Below are 23,937 nucleotides of genomic sequence, written 5' to 3'. Positions count from 1 at the left end.
AGCAAGGCCCTAAGAAGCTCTTGCCTTGTTTGTCAGCCTCATTGAACCGTTTGTTTGGCCCTACGGTGATTGATACCGCGTGGCTCTGTGCTGGGCGGTAGGTTAGAAGAGCTCTCCATGCTCCCCAGCCTCTCCTCCGCAATGTCTGCGCTGCCTCAGCACCGTTGAGTGGTTGCTGATGTCTCCCCAGCGAGATGCAAGAAGCTTATTAGCTGTGCCTGTACTCTGAGTAGCCTTATTTGTGCTCAGCACTCCAGCCCAGCTCTTGGCATACTGAAGGTCTTTGAATATGCACATGATTATTTTTTTCTCCTCCCTGTTTTGGGGTCTGGAAATGGGATTTTTGCTGAAACACTGAAGATCTTATTCTTCTTTGTAATAAGAAGCATTTCTTCTGCGTGTCCTGTTTGGTAGCTTGATTTTGGGGGGCTGAGCATGGCACAGTAGGGTGAGCACGCAGGACCCGGTGGCTGGCGTGATGTCGCCGAGTGCTTTTGAAACTGAGACGTTACCTAAAGGCTGCTTTTCTCTGCCTTTTCCTTAAAAAAAAGTAAAGAACTATTTCGAATCCCCATGGGAGCAGGAGGGTTCCGGAGGAAGAAAGACTTGATAAAATCAAGTATTTGATGTTGAAGTAAACAAACCTGTATTGTTCATCCAGGACTGGAGTTTTGACTACAAACATGAGAAATCCTGGCTGTGCCCTGCGGCAGGCGTCAAGCGCTTGGGCGTCAGCGCCGGTTTCCTAGACCACTTCTGATGTCTGTATATGTAATTTGCTCTCTGTTTGGACCAGTTTAGGGCAAGATAATCACTAGTTTTGGCCAATCCACATGTCTTATATCGCCAGGCACTGCTGCTTGCCTTACTACGCCAGCATGGGGCTGGGAGGGAAATGTTCCTCTCAGTTTGGGCTGCAGGGAAGGACACTTTTAGGTGGATTTAATAAGGCATTTATTATCTTTCAGCTTGGGCAGCTGAATGGTGAGGTTTAGGGAGCAGGGGTCTTTTCTTAGACCAAGCAATAATTAGAAGAAAGCTGATAAGCCCTTGACACAAATAGCCAAAAGCAGCCTTGTCTTTACAGTTTGTCACACATCTCTCCTTTTCGCTAGTTTTGGAACAGGAGTCAGGGACATGTTGATAAATTGATTTGAAAACGTTGCTGTCGCTTTTGCAGATGTCTTCATCCTCTGTTTACAAAGAATTCAACCCCCCCCCAAGCCTCGGATCCTGAGCTCCTCCAGAATTCCCCCTAGCAGTGCTGGTTTAGGGCTTTAGGATGTCTCGGCTCTCTCCAGACTCTGTTCTTGTGCTGGCTGCTCTGAGCAGAGTGTGTTTGTTCCCTGTTTACTTGCATTTTGCTTTGTGTGAAACTGAATCCTTGGCTCAAAATGGAGTCGAGAGACAATTCTGCTGCTTGCTTTTTCCAGCAAGCATTGGAGCTGGAGCCGTGTGGTGTGATTTAAGGAGCTGTGTAGCATCTGTCGGGTGAGGAATATCCTGTGTGTTGGGAGGGTGGGAGATGCTTGGATTTCAGTGGGGCAGGGTTAGCGGAAATGTCTTTTTAATGTGCTTCGAGCTGTTCCTGCCACCTCCTTTCTCTTGCAGATGCTGTCTGGGCCACTCGTCTTCCCTGTCTGACTTACTGCATGAGGTGTAAGGAGCTTTAAGCAGGTAGTACCATGCCTGATTCCTTCTCCTTTGGTTTTTTTTTCTGCAGCTGGTCAGTGAGAAGGTCGGAGGAGCTGAAGGGACCAAACTTGACGATGACTTCAAGGAAATGGAAAAGGTGAGTAGGGAATAAGAGAAATCTCTAAAGTAACTCCTTTGGCCTTGCTGAAACCCTGAGTTGAACTTCACAGCTGCTGCCCCATCTTGTCTTTCCCCAAGAAAGTGGACCTGACCAGCAAGGCAGTTACAGAAGTATTGACCAGAACAATAGAGTACCTCCAGCCGAACCCAGGTGAGTGCCTCGATTCCTCCTTCCCCCTTCCCTCTGTCCCCTAGTTTTCCAGGGAAAGAGGCAAAGAGGACAGAGAGGCATCAAGAGAGAACTTTTTTGGCCCTGAGATACAGATTACAAGCCCACATTTATGATCAGGCAACTCAGGTGAAGATCCAGGCATCCCTCTTGCCCTGTGCTGTGTTTCTAGGCTCTAAGATGCTGCTGTTGCTGTTGAACAGTGAAAGAACAGGCACATCTTTAGCCTTGGACCTAGAGAGGCCGTCAAAGAGACCCATTTTTCTTGGGATGCCCAAGGAAAAGTGGCATCTCTGGTCTGGGAAGGGGTGGCTGGCTTTGTAGGCATCACCTCTGGCACCTGCTGTCATGCGTGCTTCCAGCCACCGGCTCATTCAGAGAGCACTGCAGGGATGACAGGAGGGCTGAGGAAACTCCTCTGGCCTTCACTGGTGAGCTGTGGGGAACTATTTTTGCTTGCCGTCTTGGAAAAGAAACTTTTCTTTTTGAGGCGAATTGTATTTCTGCTGGATGAAGACAATAGGGCTTCTTGGCTTTGGGTGTAGCTTTGGAAAAAAAGAAAGTTGGCGGTGGCCAGCAGCTGCTGGCAAGTCCGAGTAATTGCAAACACGGCTGTGGCTGTTTCTGTGCCAGCTTCCAGAGCCAAGCTAACCATGCTCAACACGATGTCGAAGATCCGTGGGCAGGTGAAGAACCCCGGCTACCCACAGTCGGAGGGGCTGCTGGGGGAGAGCATGATTCGATATGGCAAGGAGCTGGGCGAGGACTCCAACTTCGGTGAGTGTCCCATCAGGCCCCCTGCGAGCGTGCGGATGAGGTAGCGAAGGCTGCTGCCAGATTTCCAAACTGTTATTCCAAATCTAGAAGGGCTGTGTGACCTTTTGCATCACCTAACAGTACTGGGGGGCTTTGAAAAGAGGTTTGAATGCTTCCATCTGGGACATCAGGGAAAGGGCAAGCGGAGCCAAGTGTCCTGGATCCCAGTCCATGGTATTGTATGCAATAACCATCTCTTAATGCTTCTTATTAAACACCGATAAATTTGCATGTAGGAAAAAATACTTCTTTGCTTCTAAACTGAGCGGTGGCTTGGAAACTAGATTGAGTGAGATTTAGAGTTTTATGGTGCAGTTTCCAGCTAGAGCTGTGCTATAGAGAAGCTGTAGCCAAGAAATCATTTTGCGTGGCAATCCCTTATAACCACGTGTAACTTGCAGGGAGGAGGAGGGTGAAGCCTTTTGGTGACATCAGTTTTAATCCCCTAAAACATCAGGCTGCGCACGTGACAGAGCTGGTAGAGTGCACAGCTGGCTGATGGCTTCCAGAGCAGGGAGGAGCCGCCTTGCCCCAGGAATATTAAAAAGCTCTGGCTACTTTGTGGGAGTGACAAAAGGATCCTCAAGTGTCTCTGGTCACCTCAGAGCCCTGCCTCTTTCTTGGCTCACAGGAACCAGAGTTGTTACAGAGAGCAAGGGGAAAGGAGGTTTTTAGAAGAACAAACCAAACCTGATTTCCTTCAATAGCCTCTCTTTAAAGGAGCACTTACCTTGATAAATGTCTGTGTTTGTACTGCATTCCCCCTTGGACAGGTTATCTGAAGTTATTGCAATTGAAACAACTCTTGTGTCTATTTTGTTTCCAGCTGGACAGTAGAGAAGTGGTTTTACTTTGCCTTCTGTTTCACTTGTGTATCTCCTCTGCTGATGTAGTGCTGAAACGATTGGTTTGCCAAACCTGCACGGGAATAATTTGATCTATAAATGATTTCCACTGGAATAAAAAGCCAAGGCTAAATATGCTTTGCTGCGAGTCTGCCTGGCTCAACTGTCATGTGGCGGGAGCCTCAAAAATGCATGAAACTACATAGGTTTCAATAAGCAACTTTGAGCTCTAATTTAAAGGGGAAGAAAAGGGATAAGATGGGCCTGGTAGAGGCTGGTGTCTAAAATGAATCTGCGGGCTTGCTGCCAGCACCTAGGGAAACTTGAAAGGTTGGTCAGAGCATTCTGGGCTTAAAACAGTCTGAACAACAGGATGGCCGGGCTGGATCAGACAGAACACACCTCTGCCCCAGGCTTCTCTTGCCAGCAGTGGCCAAGGAGCAGAGCAAGGTTAAAGCACTGCATGGCCAGTTAACAGCTCAGCAACTCCCGAGCTAAGAGGGAGCTTAAAAATATTACTTTTAAGAATATTTTTACATTTTCCTTCCTCTGTGTGGATATTGTTCCTGTTTTTCAGAGGGAAGAAGTGAAGCATGCTAGTGAAGTGTCTTGTGTGGAGTCAATACAATTGCCTGCTCTCACACGGGCACCGCTCACTCCTTACCAGGCTTGGAGATTTGCTCCAAATAGAAATGTGGGAGCATTGGACAGGGATGGAGCCTGCACACGCTGAGTGTCTTGGCAGAATGGCTCTGCATGCAGCTGCCACAGACTTTGATGCTGTTTAACTGGCTGGCCCCTTCTCCCTTCCTCTTCCCTTCCTGTTCTCACTCGAAGGCGATGCGCTTCTTGATGCTGGCGAATCTATGAAGCGGTTGGCTGAAGTGAAGGACTCGCTGGATATTGAAGTCAAACAAAATTTTATTGATCCCCTCCAGAACCTGTGTGACAAAGACCTGAAAGAGATCCAGGTAAACATCATGATGTTTTTCTCTCCTCACCTCTTTCGATTCTGGCCTCTCCTAGCTATCAGGGCATGTAACCACTTGCTCTGTCATGATGGGAACCGAGGACTTGCCTGGATATTTGGTCTCTTTCCCCACCACTTCGTGTGCTTTCTCTCTCCAGATTCACTAGTATTTCTTCCCTGCTCAGCACTACTTCTGCTGCTGCTCCTGAGCAGCTTGTAAGGCTGGATGCAGGTTTGAATGGTTCATTTACCGTATTTTATGGAGGATAAACACATGTGAGAGTACATCCCAACATGCGTTCTGGCCTTGCTGAATTTGGCTCTTTGTGCTGTGAGCTCCCAACTGCGTTACGTTTGCTCCCGGGCACAAAACTTCACTGTCTTCTTGATGGCTGCTGGTTCTGTTCTGTTAGTAGCCTGGATCCTGTGACACAGCTTTCAAGCTGTGAGCAAGCTTCCCTCTAGGTTTCATACACAGCATCTCAAGAAGGCTCTTCGGTGTCTCGCTGGGGAGACAGGGAACTCGATAGCTCCTGTATGCTGTCACAGAGACAAATCCATGCAAAGCATGGCCATGCTTTGTGATAGGATCCACCCCAACCTGTAATGCCTAATGTGGCTCTCTCAAGTGAATTTTCGCTTACAGTGCTCCAGATAAAATAACCACCAACCACTGTTTCAGGACTTAACTGTCCTCCAATTCTGCAAGCTGCCATGTAGCTAATTTAAACAGCCCTGCCCTAAGCTGTCAGGGGATGCAATGCCTAGAACCTGCATCCCAGTTCCTGATACCCAGAGATCCCCATCGCTCCTGGGGAGCTGAACGTAGCGAGCCAGCTCTTCATCTTCCCAAAAGGCTTGCATGGGGAGCAGACCTGGGCTGCTCCCTGCAGCTCTTGGGAGGAAGGAGGTGAAATCACATTGCCATTTCAATTTGTTGAGGGTTGTTTCTTAGTAAAAGGCCTCTGCAGCCATGGCAGTAATCCTCTGCCAAGCTGAGTTCTGACAGTCCACTCCTCCCTGTCACCTCACAGCAGCCCTGCCTTGCGGCTGGTGTGTCCTGGAGCCTCTCCAGAGTCCAAACAAAGATGGGAGCCACAGAAGCGTGTGCTTAAGATCAGGTTTCTGAGACAGATGAACTTGGCCTGTAACTAGAGCTGCCTTCCCAGCCGGAGAGCTTGGCTGCTTCCAGTCTCTCTTTTCCTTCTTTTCCATCACTGTTCATAACCATCTTCTTCCCAGCATCATCTCAAGAAGCTGGAAGGCAGACGCTTGGACTTTGACTACAAGAAGAAACGACAGGGCAAAATCCCCGATGAGGAACTTCGACAGGCCATGGAGAAATTTGAAGAATCCAAGGAAGTTGCAGAGACCAGTATGCACAACCTCCTAGAAACCGATGTGAGTGCATGAGGGAAGCGCCAGCTCCTCTGCCGTGGGCTGAGAGCTGCCAAGTGGGTGGCGTGTTCCTCTGTACATGAGCCTGAGGTCTCTCGAGGGATGCAGAAATTAGACCCTCTTCCTGATTCAGCTCTTGGCCAGAGGAAAGATGGGGCTTGTACCAAAACCGGTCTCTTCTCAGTGTGGTGGGAGTAAGTTTGGTCAGGTAATGCAGTTTATTTGGGAAGGATTTGAACGGCTAACAAAGCCCGGAGTCTGATAGCAGGCATCTTCTGTCCTGCTGAGTCTTGGCCAGTGCCTGACCTCTGGTATCTGAAATCCCAAACCTTCTTATCTTCCCACGGGAGTTGCCCTTCGTACACATTCCCAGAATGGGCTCAGCTCTCATGTGTAATGCAGGAGTCTCCTGTCATTTGGAGAGAGCCATTCATCCCACCTTTGTGTGATTCCACAGATCGAGCAGGTGAGCCAGCTCTCAGCCTTGGTGGACGCCCAGCTGGACTACCACAGGCAGGCGGTGCAGATCCTGGATGAGCTTGCGGAAAAACTCAAGCGCAGGTGAGTCTCGGTGGGTTGTAGGCACTCTGAGTTTTCACAGCCACAAGCTCTCCCTGTGATACTTGTCTGTAAATACTTGACCGTCCCTCTAAATCTGTTCACTGGTGTTAAAGCCGTTTCTTGCAATCACCAGGGCTTCAATCCAGACCTCCTCCAGGTTGGAGGGAGCGATGCCAGCTGCACAACCTGCTTTCAGTGATGGGCAGATTCTGACACCTGAAACAAAGCCTCTGTGCTTGCGCCATGGGCAGCTGTTCTTTACTGGGCTGAGCCCTGCCTGAATCGGGCTGTGCTGCTTCTAGGGAGGCTGGAGTTCGATTTGGCAGGGATGGAGAAGGGTGAAATTCCCTTCTTGCCAAAGAGCTCTTTGCGCTGTGAGTGCTTTCAGCCAGACCCAGGATAGTCAGAAGTTGCATCTCGCTGTTGGAGCAGATGGCTTAGATGTCATGAGCTGAATGTGCCTGTTACCCTGTGTCACCTGGAACTGCTTAGCCATTACCTTCCGTTGAGATTAAGGAGAGTGCCTGGACATTGGCCATGGTTGTGACCCAGAAAGGTCCACGTCCAGGGCTCTCAGTCGCTTTGAAAAGTGGAAGGTGAATGTAGTGTGGTGGGGATGACATGGTGGTCACAGGCCAATGGAAGAACGCCCACATCACCTCCTTAAAGGCAACCCTACTCTCCCTCCTGTCTACACAGTGGTCTCCTGGTAGATCTTGCCAGAGATGTGGCACTGCCACTCCTGCTCTGAAGTTTTGAGCTGCTGAAAGGCAGTTGAGTGTCTGGCACACAGGAGCAGGGAGAGCCATGGAGCTGCCTGGTCTTGCTGCCCTCCCTGCCCTTCTTTGAGTGCCTGACCTCCGCAGCAGCCCCAGGGAACATGCAGATGCTGCCAGAGTGCCAAGAAACACAGAGGTGCTGTTGAAATACCAAGCGAGTTGGTTCACGTGACTGCCGTGACTTGCACAGTCGTTTTTCCTGCTGCTCTGTGTCTCCTGAGCAAGCATCTCCCCAAACCCTGACCAAGGAAGGAGAGGTGGCTTCGTTGCAGCTGGGGCTTCCCTGTGGAGCTGGGGATGTGCCTTCCTCAGCCTGGCACAGGGTGGCTTGGACAGAGCCAGGGCAGCATCTCTGATTCTCGGGGCGATTTGGTGATGCTGCCCTGCTGCTCTTTTTCTGGTAGAAGAAACTGCTGAGTGGATGTTGTGTCTGGTTTGAATTAAGAATTGCTGGGAAGGATCCTGCCAAGTGTGAGCTTTCGAACTGCAGCACGAGTGTCCTCTGCTGGCCTGAAGTGCTTGAGACACCTCCGTAGCAAAGCCTGGGGCATTCTGAGGACCAAGTCCCAAACGCATTGGCACGATCCATCTTCAAAACGCCGCAGCACAAAGGGTTGTGCAGATTCTTGTCTAAAAACCAATCATCTGCTCCCATGCATAGCCCCCAGGGAGAATAAATACTACATTGCTCTCCTCTTGTTCTGTTTCGTATTTTATCCGCATTCCTTTTTCCTTCTTCCAGGATGAGAGAGGCGTCCTCACGTCCCAAGCGGGAATACAAACCCAAACCCAGGGAGACGTATGACTTGGGAGACACTGACCAGTCTAATGGGGGCTTCGCTTGCAATCCTACCCCCAAAATCTCAGGTAAAGTGCCTCTGAAGTGCCTCTGGGGACGGAAGGGAACTTCTCTGCCTGGAAATTATATTTGTGGTGTGCTGGATGTGCCTGTACAAGCTGCTGGCTCTGAAAAAGTCAGAAATGCCTCTAGACTTGAACTGTTTTCTCTTGAGGCTCAGCAGCCTTTGTTGTATTGGCTTAGGGGATGTCCCTGTGGGGCCTCCAGCCCAGGCCACTCGCCTCTAGTGCCCCAACAGTGCCAGCAGTGGCAGACAGGAAAAATTAAGCACCTCTCTCACCCTCCCCTCCTTCCATCATGTTGCATTTGTTCCTTCTTTGTCCTGACAAGGCAGGCAGGTTGCTAACACAGCATGTGGGCTGCCCTGTTTCTCCTAACAGATCCTCCCTTTGGGCCCTGCCTTTCCCTTTATCCAGTTCACGTTGTTTTAAGCATGTCTCTTTTTGTTTGGAAGCAGCTTCCTCCTCTTTCCGATCCGACAAGCCGTCCCGGGCCTCCGTCAGGAGTATCCGTGAGTTTCCTCCCTCTGCACTGCATGATGTGTGACCATCTCTCCCCATCCCTCCTCGTTCCTTCTTCTGTGACACTGCCGCTTGGAGCTGCTCAATCCTCCATGCTGAGCCTGGCCAGCAGAACAGCCCAGCTAAACTAAACCTCGAGCTAATCCCCAAATCAAAACAGCAGTGCTAGATTGGTATTTACCACCCCAAAACTGGGGCCTTTGCTCACTTGGAGGAGTTGTAGCAGCTATCATCACGCAGGCATGTCCTACGTGAGGCCACAGGGACCAGATGCTCTTCAACGAGGTATCAGACATCTCCAGGATTACCCATTCTGGTTAGAAACACCCCAGCTTGGATCAATCCCACTTTTGTTCATGCTGTGCCCCGTACCCCAATGCTGAAGGCTGGGGGAGTGGGTAGAGCTTTAGTGTGCCGAACTGGTTTTGTGGTCACAGCTGGATAGTGAGGAGCTTTGTGAGCGTGGAGCCTGCAGGTCAGCATTCCTGCTAAAGGGACCGAGAGGGGTCTTGTTGGGGTCCCAAGGCCAAGCTGGGTCTGTGGCTCAAAGCTATTGCGGTGGGGAAAGCTCATGGTGGTGCGGCAATGGGGCAGGAGGACTTGAGGATCCCGGCGGACGGGAAGTGCTGTGGTGGTGGGACCAGCCGGGCGTTTTGGTAAGCTGTCTCAAAACCATGAATACGCTTGGCTGCTGCTTATGGTGTTTCTCAAGTTTAATGCTTGATCCTTTGTTGCTGTGGATGTTCAGCAGACCAGATGTGGTGGCTGCCGCTCATACCGTACCCCTTGCACAGGTTGGAGGAGCTCTAGCACAGGAGGGAGGGGAACAGGGGCCCTGCAGAGCCCGTGGTCTGTATTCCCTTGGTCCCTTTTCGGTATCCTTACAGCCTGCCCATCCCAAAATGTTAGTGCAGAGACAGAGCAAGCAGCAGCTTCTCTCGTTATTAAAAAATCATCCTCTTTGCAGTCAAATCGCAGAGCTGAGATGGGGGAAAAGACTTGGAGTTTCTACCCATTTTTGGGGGGACCCTGCTAAATGATCTGAAGCCCTGTGCCTTGGGAGGCAGTTGCAGTCCTCTCCCTCCCAATGCCCTCTAGCGCAGAGGGACCCCCGGCATCCTCCTTTGCTGTCCACTGATGTCCAACCCCATCGTCAACTAACGGATGAACTGCTCAGCACACTCCCTCATCTCTGGAGGAGTAACAAAGCTTTTCACCACCTGTTTTCTAGTGCCGTGGTCAATTTAGGTTGGAGTTTAGCTTAGCACGAAGGAATTCCAGGTAGGAACTGGCAGCACAGGGTGCTGGAGGCATGGAGAAGCTGGTAAAGGACATGGTTACAGTAAGAAAGCAGAGGAACTAGTGAGCTAAAAACAATGAGGAGTTTAAACTCAATTAAAGTTCTACCATCGTGGGTAAAGTGAAGGGCAGGCTTAGAATCATAGAAACATAGAATCAGAGAATCATAGAATGGTTTGGGTTGGAAGGGACCTTAAAGATCATGTAGTTCCAACCCCCCTGCCATGGGCAGGGACACCTCCCACTAGATTAGGCTGCTCAAGACCCCATCCAACCTGGCCTTGAACACCTCCAGGGATCTCCCAGGCAGGGCTATGCCAGGTTGTGAAAGCAGCTGTGCAAGATGATGATCCCATGCTGTATCAGGATCTGCCATCTGGCAGCGCGAGTGGCTGGAAGCCCCAGCTCTGGTAGAGCTGGAGGGGCTTAGGGGAAGGGGGTGTGCAGGGGTCCTGCTCACCTCTGCCCCCCGCCCTCTCCCCGCAGCCCCCCTGGACCAGCCCTGCTGCAAGGCTCTCTATGACTTCGAACCTGAAAACGACGGCGAGCTGGGCTTCAAGGAAGGCGACATCATCACCCTGACTAACCAGATCGACGAAAACTGGTACGAGGGCATGATCAACGGCCAGTCGGGCTTCTTCCCCCTCAACTACGTGGAAGTGCTGGTTCCGCTACCTCAGTGAAACGGCATCGCTCCTGTCCCCCTCCACTCACATGGGGCCGAGCCTCCATTCCACCTCCATCCTGACTCCGGCCCTCTCCAGCGGCAGGGCCGTGTCATCTCTGTGTCACCTCGGGGCGAGATTGCCACCAGGGAACAAGCCAGAAGGGTCGAATGGCCCCCGAACCCCCTGTGAATTTGGTTATTTTAAATATTTTATTTTTTTTTTGTCCTTCTGGTGCTTCAACTTCGGTACTTTGCGCACCCTGCCAGGTCCCTGCCAGCTGTACGATTGTCACAGGCCTCTCTCCTTGTCCAGTTTCTGTCTTTCCTTTGGGTCAAGCATCTGGATGAGCCAGGTGGGAGAGCCTGGGATGCATCCTTCATGCTGATCAGCGGCGTGGGGAGACTCGTGGCTCAGTGGCAGGGGACGAAGCAGCGCCCAGCCTCACCCCCCTGTCCCGTTGAACACTACCCCTCTCCTGCAGCCCCCCAGCCTCCCTGCAGCCCAGCACCGACGCAGGACCCTGTCTCTCCTCACTCCCAGGGGCTCGGGGGAGGGATGCTGTGGCACAGCAACACTACGACACCCAGCAAACACTAAGCCAGCCCTGCGGTGCAGGTGCTGAGTCCTGCCTGGGGCTCTGTGCCACCCTCCTCACCCCGCAGGGACAGAGCAGGGATGTACCCTCCTTGCTTTTAGCCCTCTTGCCCTTTCCCCATAGAGCTCAATTCCAGATGGGGTGGCTGCTCCCTTCTGCCCTTGTTTTTAAGTATTTTTAAGCCAGGTTACTCTGGACCGTAGGCTTTTCCTATTACAAACTCTACCGAGTCTGTCAGAGCTGGAGGACAGTTTGGGGGGGCAGGGGTGGAACTGGGCCACAGCCCAGGGTCTGCCCATTGCGGGGCACAGCAGGTCACAATTCTTTTCCTCCAGAGGCTCTGCACTTACTCTCCCTGGGGAGCCGTCAGCACCCTGTCCCGCAGGACCGGGGCTCTCAGCTGCAGGGAGCTCGCCTGACCCTCACGTGCCTTTCCTGTGCCTCTGCCCCACACAGCCACCCCACCTTGGGGGCAATCCCGTGCCCTTCTGGCTTTGATGGGAAATTATCATGTTTTGCTGCCCCCCCATCTGTTCCTTATTACGGGGGTCAGAATAGAGCCTGGCAGCAGCGGCGCTTGCCCCGTTGGTTTTCCTTGCTAAGAAGTGGTCTCTTCCTCCCCTTCCTGGGCCTGGGCCATGCTCCGGCCCCTCTCCCTGGGCTCCCTCCTGCCTGGCCAGGGCCGATGCAGCACATCCCCGCTGCTCTCAGCTCCTGTTAGAGTTACACAGCCCCTCGTTCAGGATTTAAACCGTGCATGTGGATGCATCTCCCGCCCCTGCCCCGCTCTGAGCGGGCTGACCGGTGCTCCCAACTCGCAGGGGCACGGGGCAGCCCCTGTCTCTCTCCAAGCAGCGCAGGGAGACCAAGGGACCGGGATCCTTGGGGGCTCTCACCTCTGTCCCCTCTCCAGTGGGGACCAGGGTCACTTCCTGGGAATGCTGGCTCCCGCTCAGGTGGATTGAAATGCGTTTAGTCAGCTGGGATAACTTGCTAGACCTTTTTGGTTTTTTTTTTTTTGTAATGGTTTCTCCTGGTTTTTAGGGGAAAAAAAAAAAGACAACCCGCAAATCTCAACTTGTATCTCTGAATTAAAGTATTAAATGTTTTCTTCTTTCTAACTTGGGTGTCTTCTCTGCGAGGGCAAGACTGAGCTTCAAGAGCCGCGGTGGGACGGAGAAGCAGCCCCAGATGAATGTCCCTCTGGTTCAGCCCCTTGAAACCAGGCAGCAGGCTGGTAGCTATCATCCCTCAAAATGTCCCCAAGGCCATCGGAGCCACACAGCGGCTCCATCTCAAGAACTGCTTTTTAATGAACTACCACTTCCACAAAGAACTTACAGCCAAGATTTCCCACCAACACCCCCCTCCACCGCTGCCCTGGCGCCAGCACAGCCACCGGACAGCCGCTCCAGGCAGGGCAGGAGCCAGTGGAGTCCTGGGACCCCTCAGGTGAACTCCCTGGTGCGGTGGGCAAGGTGGGTCCCCACAGCGCTGCCCCGCACTGGGTCAGGATGAGCCCCTCAGGCTGGGGGAGCTGCCGAGCTGAGCCCAGGCTGCTGGGAAGGCACCTGGTCCGAGTCAGAGGAGGCTCCCGGCCCTTCAGCTGCTAAGCTTGAGGAGACTGTAGATCTGCTCCAGGATGTGGGCAAAGCTCTGGTCTTTGGGCGTGCGGGAGGCCAGGGAGCCCTGAGACATGAGCCAGTTAATTAAAACAGTGGTGGCTGGAGATGATGCCCCAGGAAAAGCTCCCTTCGCATCCAGCCCAGCAGAGGAAGCTCCACCCTCACCTTCAGTTTGTCCAGGTAGGTCTGGTCCTGACTCCACATCTCCTGAAATTTCACCAGGTCAGGGGCTCCCTTGTAAAACTCCACCAACAGCGTCTAGGGTGGGGGGAGAAAGGGGCTGCAGGCACCGGGGCTGCACTGGGGCCCAGGCACACATTCCCCCCACGGCACCAAGACCCTGGCAGCACCGAGGGGACGGAGAGGAGATTGTCACCATCACCGGAGCTCACAGCAGGATGGGGTGGGTGGTAGAGACCCAGAGAGCCCTCAATGGGGTTGGGGAGTTGCCTTGCTGGGCAAGACGGGGTTTGGGGGACTCCGCCTCACACTCACCATCTCCTGCAGGACATCATTGGTGAGGAAGCCGTCCTGGATGTAGGCAACCTCCACTTCCATGGGGATGCCATAGTCATTAGGCCGTTGCTGGACGATGGAGCAGCAGGAGGGGGGTCACCCCACAGCACCGAGGCCACCCCCATCCCATATACCCATCTCCCAGGACCAGTGATCACTTACTTCTGGTGGTGGCATCACCCAGAAGGGCGCAATTTTGGACTCCACGCCAGAGTTCCCATGATAGTAGGGTCCTATTGGGGAGGAGAGATGGGGCTGACGTGGGAGGGTGACAGCAACCGCAGCACCCCCAGGCCCGGGCGCTTACCGCAGATGAGGGCCAGGCAGGGCTGGAAGCCGTTGCCGCTACCCTGCAGCTTGAGCTGATAATCCATCTGCGCATCGATGTCGTGCAGGGTGGGCAGAGCGGGGCCAAAGGGGTGGCTGTGGTACCACCCCACCAACGACAGCCCGCGCAGGAACAGGCTCTGACAGATCTGGGATGGGCAGATGCTGTGGGACTGGGTCTCCGGGACCCCCGGGACCCCTCCCACCCCAGGGCTGGTTTACCTCCTCCTCCACGGTGCTGGCGGCCTCGGCATCACCCAGGCGTGTTCGGCACGGGAAGGCTCGCAGCACGGTCAGTACTGCAGGGAGGAGAACAGGACACACGGATGGGTGGCTCTGCTGGGGGGCCACCCACCCACCCACCCCGCTACCTACACTGCGTGCTGGTGTCCCACCGCCCACCCAGGTAGCCCACCACTTCGCTCCGTGTAAGGTGGCTGTGGAAATCCTAAAGGAAATGGTTAAAATAAACAGCTTGGCCTGAAAAACACAAATGCTGGGGATACTCCTCCCTGCAGCTGTCCCCCAGCCCCAATTCATCCCAACCTGGCCACTGACAGGACCCCGTGGGGAAGGGACACACCAGGAGCAGGAGGACGTTGCTAGAAATGGCCACATTGAAGGGCTGGAACTTGTTGATGGCAGCAAAGGACGTCACCTCGACCAGCGTCTGGGGATTCCTGGAAGAGCCGCAATTCCACTGCCACAGCTGCCCCCAGCCCCGCTTGCACCCACAGGGCTGGCAGTGGCACCCATGGGGCACCCTACCCTGTCACACCCTACCTGGCCGAGTCGCGGGTGCCCAGGGTGCAGTAGCGGACGGGCACTCGAGGTTTACTCTCCAGCCTTTTCGCTGGCTGGCCGTGATCTGTGAAGCACAACGCCCCGTCACCACCACCAGGCTGCCCAGGGTCCCCCCAGGACCCCCGTGTCACCTTACCCATCCCTGCCGGCTCCACCAGGTTCTTGCACTGCTGCTTCTTGCTCCTCTCCTCCAACTTTTTGGCAGCCACCAGCTCCTGCACAGGTGCCCGACCCTCCCTCGACGCCTCCTCCTCTTCCTCCTCAGGCATCTCCTCCTCCTCGCCCTCGCTGGCCAGGCTCTGCGGGCAGCACAGGGCTGGCACCCACCCCAGCACCCACACCGGGGGGCACCCAAGGGAGCACCCAACCCACCTCCTCTGCAGGCGGTGCGTTGGGCTGGTTCTTGCGTAGCCAAGCGGCTTTGTACTGGTCCAGCTTTTGGCCCTTGTAGCGGACGGATGCCCAACCGCACCCCGACTTCTTGGCGGGGTTCACCAGGCGTTTGCAGTGGGTGGCCCAGGCGCTGGGTGAGTTGAAGACCTGCCCCGTCTCCTGCCAGGTGATGGTCCCGTCTGCTCTCAGGTCCCCAACAAACTTCTTGCCCTGGGGAACATGGGGTGAGTGGGGATGCACCCATTGGTCCCCTGTCCCCCACTGCTGACCCTCATCGTGTCCCCGCACCGGCCGGGCTCACCAGGTAGTAGATGGAGAGGACACCGTGGGCTGGCTCAAGGAACCCATCGCGGAGCAGGACACGGAGCGTGATGCCGCGGCGGGTGAGCACAGCCCCCCGGGTGCTCCCTGCCGCCTTCACCCCGCTCCCGGCCTCCGGCTCGGCCTCCACCTCATCCAGCCCCTGCTCCAGCTCATCCTCATCCTCCTCCAGGCATTCATCCCCCCCGGGGGAGGCGGCCGCCAGCGCTGTGGGATGGGGCATGGCATGAGGGCCCCTCGCCAAGGACAGGACCCATGGGTGCCCTCCAAGAGAATCTTTGGGTCCCCCAGCTCGCGTCTGCCTGTGGATGGGGACACTGGGACAGGGATACACAGGGTGATGGGGACAAGAAGACGTGGACATGGGAGAACATGCACAGAGGGATGTGGGAAGAGGGGACACAAGGAGGATGGAGACGGACACGAGGACTCAGGGACAGAAGGATGGGGGACACTGAGGGTGGCGCAGGTGGGAGACGCGAAGGCACAAGGGACACGATGCTGGGGAGACACGGCTGGGGGACATGATGACAGGGGGATGGGGTGTGAGGACACAGGGGACACGATGACAGAGGGACAGGGCTGGAGGACGCAAGGGACACGATGAGAGAGGGACACCGAGCCACGGGGCAGGGCCGGGGGACACAAGGGACACGATGAGAGGGGGACAGGGTGTGAGGGCACAAGAGACACGATGATAGGGGGCAGGGCTGGGGGACACAAGGACTAGGGGACACTGGCACAGGGCGAGGAGGTTTTCCGGGCCCTGTTTTGAACCCCACGGGGTGACGCGGCCCCCGGGGCAGCTCGGCCCCAGCCGGTCCCTGCCCTGCAGGCGGCCCCCATTGCTGCCCCACGGCTGCCCCAGAGTGTTCTCGTCCCGGGGGGCGGCCCTCCCCGCCCCTCGACTGACCCCCCCAGAGCCCCAACCCCACCCCAGCCCGACCGCCATCCTCCCCTGTACCCATCTCCGCCCGCGGGTCCCGCACGGGCGCGCGCCGAGGCCCCCGCGCATGCGCAGGTGCTCGCAGGACGCGGGGCAGCGCAGGTGCAGGCGCGTGCCCGCGCGGCGTCACGTGACAGGGAGGCACCGCCCCCCCCCCCCCTTTCGCCCGCCTCCCGTGAGGGTTTCGTGTGGGGAGGGGGGAGCAGGAGCTGAGTGGGGCAGTGGGCACAGTGGGAGGACGGGATGTCATCCAGAGGGACCTGGACAGGCTGGAGAAATGGGGCTGGGAGAACCTCATGAGGGTCAACAAGGCCAAGGTCCTACCCCTGGGTCAGGGCAATCCCCCATTTCAGGGGATGATGTGATAGAAAACAGCCCTGAGGAGAAGGGCTTGGGGTGCTGAGGAGAAGCTCCGCAGGAGCCACAATGTGCGCTCACAGCCCAGAAACCAACCGTGTCCTGGGCTGCATCCAGAGCAGCGTGGCCAGCAGGGAGGGAGGGGATTCTGCCCCTCTGCTCCTCTCTGGGGAGACCTCAGCTGGAGGATTGGGTCCAGTTCTGGAATCCTCACCATAAGAAGGAGATGGAGCTGTTGGAATGGGTCCAGAGGAGGCTACAAAGATGATCCGAGGGCTGGAGAACCTCCTGTATGAGGACAGGCTGAGAGTTGGGGTTGTTCAGCCTGGAGAAGAGAAGGCTCTGAGGAGACCTTAGAGCAACTTCCAGTGCCTGAAGGGGCTCCAGGAAAGCTGAGGAGGGGCTGTTCACAAAGGTTTGTGGTGACAGGATGAGGGGCAATGGGTGTAAACTGGAGAGGGGCAGATTTAGACTGGACATAAGGATGAATTTCTTCCCTATGAGAGTGGTGAGGCCCTGGAACAGGTTGCCCAGGGAAGCTGTGGCTGCCCCATCCCTGGAGGGGTTCCAGGCCAGGTTGGATGGGGCTTGGAGCATCCTGATCCAGTGGGAGGTGTCCCTGCCCATGGCAGGGCGTGGTACTGGATGAGCTTTAAGGTCCTTTCCAACCCAAACTATTCTATGATTCTATGATGTGGGACCAGGGGGAACCAGCACCCCTGACACCAACACCCCCTTCAGGGTGGGCACCTCCAACCCGGTACAGCTGTGACGTCCCTGGTCTGGGACTCCCAAGGACCCCTGGGATCGTGTCTGGGGGTGGCACTCCAGGCCAGGACCCCCCCCCCAAGGGTGGGATCCCTCAGGGTGGGACCCCTGAGGCTGGAGACATCCCTGGGTGAGGACTCCCTCAGAGTGGGCACCTCCAGCCTGGTACAGTACTGATGTCCCTGGGCTGGAACCCCAAAGGTGGGACTCCAGGACCCTCCCCAAGAGTGGGACCCTCATGGTGGGACCCTCAAGTTGGGGCAGCCCAGCTACAGCGCTCATGGGGAGTCTGGGGTATCCTGCAAGACAGTGTTGGAGTGTTGGGAACAGTTATGTGTGGCTGGGGTGGTGGAAAGCATCTGGGGGTGCTTTGAAGTGCTGGAGAGTTGCATTGAGTGTTGGGGCGACTTGGGGTGCTGCAAAATGGCTTTGGGAGGCCAGAGCTGCTGGGGCTTTGCAGGCTGGCACTGGAGGTCTGGGGGATTCAGGGGTACGTACAGGGTCTTTGACACCACCCCTGCTCTGCTCCAGTTTGTGGAGATGGATGGTGAGAATGGAGAGACCCAGGGTGCGTGTTACCCCCCCATGGCCACCCTCACACCCTCGGCGCACTGAGGCCATCCAAAGTGCCCCTCGCCCTTTGTGCAGGGCTTCCCACCATTTGGGACCATCTCAGAGCAGCAAACCTACATGAACAAGCAGGGTGAGACTCCCTGGGCTTGGGGAAACTGAGGCAAAGAGGGAGCAGGCAGCCCCCTGCTGACCCCCTGCCCTTCTTCACAGATAAGCAAGACCCTCAGCACCCAGCACCCCATCCTGCCCCTTCCTGAGCCCTGCTGCCACCCCAAGACCGTGGTGAGAAGGGCTCTGGATGAGGTAGTCCCACTGCTGGCTGGGGGGTTACCAGGATCCAGACGCCTGGGTCCTGTCCCCAGTTCTGGGAGACAGTGAGGATGAACAGAGGGGTTACTCTGGGGGCAGTGGCTGGGGGAGCCCAATGCCTGGATCTTCTGCCAGGTGATCACACCCCCCCATGGCAAAGACACAGCAGAGGAGCTTGCCAAGAAGCTGTAGCCGCGCTGAGCCCTCATCAAGGGCTGAGGGGCACCAGTGAAGGGGGGATCCAGCTCCCCCCCTCTTTGTGCCAGGAACGAGCTGGGGCAGTGGTGCCCCCACTCCAGGCAAAGCTGCCCCGAATCACCCCTGGCCGAGGCAGTTCCTTAGGGTTGGGATGGCCCTGGGGAGGGTGGGGTACAGGTGACACAGCCTAGGGAGGGGTCAGCAATGAACCCTCAACTCATATATTTGGGGGACATCACCCTGGGTGCCATCTCAAATAAAGGTACCACCCTGTTCAGCCCCACCCTGGCCCCTCGCACCCCAGGGGTGGCACAAGGACCCCTCTGCAACCCCCCATCCTTCCCCACCTTGGACTGGTGCCACCCAGTGTCCCATGTCCCAGCCATGGCAGTGTCACACCTACATCCTGATTTATTCTTCAGGCCAGAAGCAGCTCTCGATGGTGAGGGGTGATGTGCCCAACCCGCTGCCAGCAAAGGGGGGTGGCACGGAGTTGGGGGGGTCGGCCGGCAAGGCCGTGGGTGCCAGTGCTTCCCATCTCTGAGGGCTGACACGGCCTTGCCAGTGCAGCGTGGCGGGGAGGAGAGGGTAGGGGTACATTCAGTGCTCTTGCCTGGGGGGTGCCCACAGGGCAGGGAGGGGCACGGCTCTAGGGCAGGCTGGCGTTGGAGCTGCTGGCCGTGCTGTTGCGTTTCTGGAGACATTTCACCGCGCTGGGCACCTGCAAGCCTGAGGAGACGTGGAAGCTGCCGCACCAGACCTGTGGGCACAGGAGTGCAGCTGGGCTGGGAGGGAGGGCTGGCACAGGGCTGTGGGGGCTGAAACCCACTGCTGGCAGCCCTGGAGGAGCTGCCCAGCCCTGCCCGCTCCTTACTGTGAAGGCAGGCAGCACCGGCTGCGTGAACTTGGCCTTGAAGGTGTGCAGCAGCTGCTTAGTCCTGGCATTGTAGAAGGACAGGAACCCTGCAGGCACAGAGAGGGACGGTCACAGAGCTTGCAGACCTCCAACACAGCACCCACTGGGGATGGCAGTGTCCATGCTGGATGTCTTGGTGCCTGTGGTGGTGGCAGTGCTCATGGTGGACATACTGATGCCGATGGTGGTGGTCCCTGTACCCACCCTCAGGACTGCCTGATCCCCACCCCATCCTGCACCCACCTTCGTGGAAGTTGCAGTAGACGCCGATGCAGTCAGGCACAGGCACATCCAACACCTTGGCTTTGTTGGCGTGCTTGGCACAGAAGCTGACCTGCAGCCAGTTGTTGAGGTGGAGGCACCAAGAGGCCGAGGTCTTGCCCAGCTGATCGAATTTGCCCAGGCTGCGATATGCCACCCCAACACCGAAAGCTTTGCTGTCCCGGTCGTACCGCACCTCCCAGTAGTGGTCGTCAGCATCGATCAGCGTGTCACCTGCAGGCATGGGCACAGCTCTGCTCGGTGTACCCACCGGGCACTCTGTCCTGTCCCCAGCCCCACCAGGTCCGTCTGGATGCCCCATGCTCACCTACATCACCCCCTGCACCCTCAAGGCCACCCTTTCTCCTCTGTGCCCCCCATCCCCTCCCACATTCTTGGGTGCCTGCAGGTTCCCCACCAGCACCTACAGGGTGTCCCCGGCTCTCACCCAGAACAGTGTAGGACTCCGCAGTGAAGCGATCTCTGCCCCCGCGCCCTGAGGGCATCCTCTTGGGCGACTGGACCACCCTAGGACAGACAGACGTCAGCAAGGAGAGCTGGGCTGGCATTGCCTGGGGCAGGGGCGCAATGCTGGGGTGACAAAGGGGGGGTGACACTACCTGGCAGGCGAGTTGGCGGGTGAGGCTGTCCTGCCCTTGCTGTCCTTCTCACGCACCTTGACATCCTGTACCTTGCCACCCGTGGCGTCCCACTCCACGCTGAGCTCTTCTACCCGCAGGTTCTGGTGGCACGTGCTGGCATCCAGCCGAAACATGAATGCTGGGGACAACCATGTCAGCGTGTTGCCCCCACCTCATCTGGCACAAGGCACCACCCTGTCAATCCGCCTGGTACCCACCTCTCGTTTCCAAAGTGACCGGCTCAGAGAACTCGCCCGCCACAGCCTTGTTACACGCCCGTACCCGAAAATTCATGTACTTCATATCAAACTTCAGCCCTGTGGGCAAAGCAGGATCACAAAACAGGGCACTGAGGGGTCATCGTGACCCCTATATCCCCTACAAAGCCTGGCACTGCCACCCAACCCCCTGGGACAGCCCCAGCCCCCTGCCATCCACACTGCCTGCTCCCAGCTTGGCACATTCCAGGCTGGTTTTTCCCCTGTGCCCTCACCAGAAAGGGTGTACTCGGTGCCCTTAATGCCCTCGATCACCATCCAGGGCTGGTCCTCCTTGGCTCGTGGCGGCCCCTCAAAGTTGGTCTTGCGGTACTCCAGCACGTAGTGGTCGATCTTGCTGTCTTCGTCAGGCATCCTCCAGGCCAGGGTAACACAGTTATCGGCCACCAGTGATTCCGCTAGGTCGATCTCGGGGGTGCTGGGCACTGCCCACAGGAGCAGCAATGCCAGTGTTCCCCCTGGCTGCAGCTCTGCTGCCAGCCAGGGTGTCCCTGCCACCCCTGAGCACCCAGGGGGCACCCATAGATCCCACAGGCTTGGCACTGCAGGACCAATGGGCACAGCACCCTAGGGACCCCAGCTCCCACCACATCCCTCCATCCCTGGTGCCTTCTCACCCCACTGGATGGGGTACCACAGGGTGGCCCAGGCCTGGCACCCACCCCAGCTCCTCACCCCCTTCTCTGGCACCCAGCAGACCCCTTAAACCCTGGACACTCATCCTCGCTCTGTCCTCTTACCAGGCTGGCACAGCCCTCTGTGCCCCCAGCATCGCCCTTCCCGTGCCCTGTCCCTTCATGTTTTTATGTCCCTGTCACCCACTGCACGTGGGCAATACCTGGCAGAAAAGTGAGGGCCTGGAGCAGGCGGCGTTCCTGGGCAAAATCCACCATCAAGTGGCTCATGTTGTCGCTCACCTTGGCCTTGAGTGAGAGGCGGAAGGCGGGTGCCATCGTCACACTGCATGGGGTCGCAGGAATGAGGGTCAGCAGAGCCACGAGCCAAACACCCACCCAGCTCTGGCTGCTCACCCCCTGCCCTTTGTGGCCGTGGGGAGGGTGGGCAGAGTCACCCCAGCACCCACGGGGCCACCCGCCATGGAGCCCTGGCTGGGAGAAGGGTGGGGGTTAGTGGGACTGAGAGCCATAAGGGGTGCCGTACCTATCCTTGATCTGTTTGGCAGCCTTGTGAGCGCAGAGGAAAAGAGGAGGAGAAAATAAAGCAGTTGAGACAGCAGCATCAGGAGCCAGCGTGGTATAGCATGTCCGGACCCCTGCTCCGGTGCCAGTGTGGCATAGCGTGCCCATGTCCCCGCTGTGGTACCCAGCAGAACAGCATCCCTGCATCCCTGCTGCGGTACCCCACAGAGCAGCATCCCCACTGTGGTACCCAGCAGAGCAGCATCCCTGCATCCCCAGAGCAGCACCCCATGGCACAGCATCCCCAATACGGTACCCACAGCACAGGAATCCTGCGGTACCCCCGTGGCACAGCATCCCATAAGCCTGACAGTACCCTCCTTGTCCCTGCCACGGTGTCCATTTGTTTCTGGGCACTGGGCAGGTCAGGGATCACCCTGGGAGTCTCCATACTCCCACCCAGCCCCGCAGCAGGCACAGCCAGCCCCGCGTTCCCTCAGTGCCTAGCGCAGAAAGAAAGGAGAGCGCCTGCCCAGGGTGAGCACAGCCCCAGCGTAGCATCGACTGGTTGGCGAGGGGCAGGCATGCCATGTGTGAGGGGCAGCTGGATGCTGATACCCCCTGTGCCAGCTGGGACCCACCTGGGGGAAGTCATGGTGGTTGGCTGTCTCCAGGGCCTGGTTGGCTGCCTCCAGCAGCTCCTCCGAGCTCTCCAGGGCCTTGGCACACGCTGCCAGCTGCGCCTGGCATAGGGAGTGAGAGGGGCAGTGGTGGGCGAGGGTTCTGATGCAGTGGGGAGCACGCAGGGTGGGTGCTGACCTGCAGCTCGTAGGTGCGGCTGGCACGGTCCTGCTTGATCTTCATCAGCATCTCGTCTTTCAGCTCATCCAGCAGTGTGTACAGCGACTGGAACTCGCTCTCCAAGTCCTCCTGTGCCCGTGACGAGTTGGCCTGGTCACAATACCCAGGGCGTCAGCGGGTGCCACCCCACCAGGGTGCAGGACCAGGTGTCCAAGGGGGAGTACAAGGTGCCCGGGGTGGGGGGGTAGGGTCCCTGGTACCTCCACATTCTGCATCATCTGCTTGAGGGAGTAGATGAAGTTCTGGATCTCCTCATTCTTCACGGCCAAGGTAGTGATGATCTTCCGCACAGCCTCCTGCCCGGCCTCCGGTCAGCACCCCCCGGGTCAGCGTCCCCCAGGTCAGCGCCCCGGCCCCCACCTCCCCCCATTCCCTGTGCCCAGGCCTCGGTGTGCCAGATGCCGCGGTGGCCAGGGCTCTGCTGGCATGGCCGGAGCAGGATGACTTGGCAAGAGTGCGTGTGTGAGAGCAGAGGGAGGGCAGCCGGGGGAACAGCCCCACACCCGTCCTGCATCCCACTATCCCTCCTCCATCCCTCCCTCCCAAGCCCTTCCCTCCCTCCTCCATCCCTCCCTCCTCCATCTCTCCCTCCTTCTCTCCCTCACCCCTCCTTTGCCATCATTAACCCCTGCATCCCTCCTTCCTCCGCCCCTCCAGACCTTCATACCCTCCAACTCCTTTTCCTCCATCCTTCCCTCTACACCCCTATTCCTTGTTCCTTCCTCCCTCTCTCACTTTCTTCCTCCCTCCATCCCTCTCCTCCATCCCTCCATCCTCACTCTCTCCTCCTCCCATCCCTCCATCCACCCTCCATCCCTCTCCCATCCCTTTCCCTCATCCCTCGATCCCTTTCCCCATCCCTCCCTTCTCCCTCCATCTCTCTCCTCCCTCCATCCCTCCCTTCTCCCTCCATCCCTCCATTCTCCCCCCCTCCCTCCATCTCTTTCCCCGTCACTCCTCCCCCCATCCCGCTATCCTTCCTCCTCCCTCCCCCCCTTTCCCCATCCCTCCTCCTCCCCGCATTCCCCCGCACCTGGTCGCCCATCCCGGGCCGGCCCCGCCGCTCGGCCCCGCCGGCACCAACAAAGGGGGAGCGGCGCCCCCCCCGGCGCGGGGCACACCGGGACGCGTAGTCCGGGACGGGGGGGCGCGGCCGAGGCTCCACCGCGCATGCGCGAGAGGGAAGGGGCGGGGCCGGGACCCCTCGCACCGTTGAACCCTTCCAGGGATGGGGCAGCCACAGCTTCCCTGGGCAACCTGTTCCAGGGCCTCCCCGCTCCCATAGGGAAGAAATTCCTCCTTCTGTCCAGTCTAACTCTGCCCCTCTCCAGTTTATCCCCATTGCCCCTCATCCTGTCACCACAAACCTTTACGAACAGCCCTTCCACAGCTTTCCTGGAGCCCCTTCA

At 57.2% G+C, this 23,937-nt stretch overlaps 3 protein-coding genes across 8 annotated transcripts in view; 1 reads left to right on the top strand and 2 right to left on the bottom strand.

Moving 5' to 3' along the window:
* The window catches only part of SH3GL1 (SH3 domain containing GRB2 like 1, endophilin A2), a 29,441-nt gene extending 17,169 nt beyond the window's left edge, over positions 1–12,272 (top strand). Inside the window, exons 2-10 of one of the 4 annotated variants that reach the window (XM_054050011.1) lie at positions 1,724–1,792; positions 1,894–1,966; positions 2,618–2,761; positions 4,483–4,616; positions 5,858–6,016; positions 6,471–6,574; positions 8,096–8,220; positions 8,670–8,723; positions 10,519–12,272. In XM_054050011.1, the coding sequence (XP_053905986.1) occupies positions 1,724–1,792; positions 1,894–1,966; positions 2,618–2,761; positions 4,483–4,616; positions 5,858–6,016; positions 6,471–6,574; positions 8,096–8,220; positions 8,670–8,723; positions 10,519–10,715 (1,059 nt within the window). In that variant the 3' untranslated portion in view covers positions 10,716–12,272. Of the gene's footprint in view, positions 1–1,723; positions 1,793–1,893; positions 1,967–2,617; positions 2,762–4,482; positions 4,617–5,857; positions 6,017–6,470; positions 6,575–8,095 lie in introns of all 4 variants that reach the window. The other 3 variants (XR_008447257.1, XM_054050012.1, XM_054050009.1) reach the window with 3 other exon arrangements.
* A 121-nt stretch (positions 12,273–12,393) lies between these two features.
* Positions 12,394–16,144, bottom strand: MPND (MPN domain containing). Of its 2 annotated transcripts, XM_009562828.2 has the most exons (12): positions 15,262–16,140; positions 14,940–15,170; positions 14,704–14,866; positions 14,547–14,631; positions 14,347–14,443; positions 14,139–14,211; positions 13,986–14,062; positions 13,744–13,912; positions 13,599–13,669; positions 13,416–13,505; positions 13,086–13,178; positions 12,400–12,984 (listed from the first exon to the last, which is right to left on the bottom strand). In XM_009562828.2, exons 1-12 carry the CDS (start codon positions 15,643–15,645, stop codon positions 12,898–12,900), a joined length of 1,620 nt encoding a protein of 539 aa, XP_009561123.2. In that variant the 5' UTR covers positions 15,646–16,140; the 3' UTR covers positions 12,400–12,897. The 2 variants fall into 2 exon arrangements, with proteins under 2 accessions (XP_053905949.1, XP_009561123.2); XM_054049974.1 differs by having other exon boundaries at positions 12,394–12,984; positions 14,547–14,866; positions 15,262–16,144.
* A 2,680-nt stretch (positions 16,145–18,824) lies between these two features.
* Positions 18,825–23,687, bottom strand: FSD1 (fibronectin type III and SPRY domain containing 1). 2 transcript variants are annotated; one of them, XM_054049981.1, is made up of 13 exons: positions 23,562–23,681; positions 22,729–22,833; positions 22,487–22,618; positions 22,309–22,410; positions 21,690–21,712; positions 21,367–21,488; positions 20,744–20,953; positions 20,469–20,567; positions 20,230–20,389; positions 20,058–20,137; positions 19,592–19,843; positions 19,307–19,395; positions 18,825–19,192 (listed from the first exon to the last, which is right to left on the bottom strand). In XM_054049981.1, exons 1-13 carry the CDS (start codon positions 23,571–23,573, stop codon positions 19,082–19,084), a joined length of 1,497 nt encoding a protein of 498 aa, XP_053905956.1. In that variant the 5' UTR covers positions 23,574–23,681; the 3' UTR covers positions 18,825–19,081. The 2 variants fall into 2 exon arrangements, with proteins under 2 accessions (XP_053905956.1, XP_053905957.1); XM_054049982.1 differs by having other exon boundaries at positions 18,826–19,192; positions 22,729–22,824; positions 23,562–23,687.
* Between the last annotated feature and the right edge of the window lie 250 nt (positions 23,688–23,937).

The sequence above is a fragment of the Cuculus canorus genome, chromosome 27 (genome assembly GCF_017976375.1).
Source record: "Cuculus canorus isolate bCucCan1 chromosome 27, bCucCan1.pri, whole genome shotgun sequence".
Classification (NCBI taxonomy): Eukaryota; Metazoa; Chordata; class Aves; order Cuculiformes; family Cuculidae; genus Cuculus; species Cuculus canorus.
The sequence above is the reverse complement of the archived record's forward strand: the minus strand, read 5'-3'. Positions and strand labels throughout refer to the sequence as shown.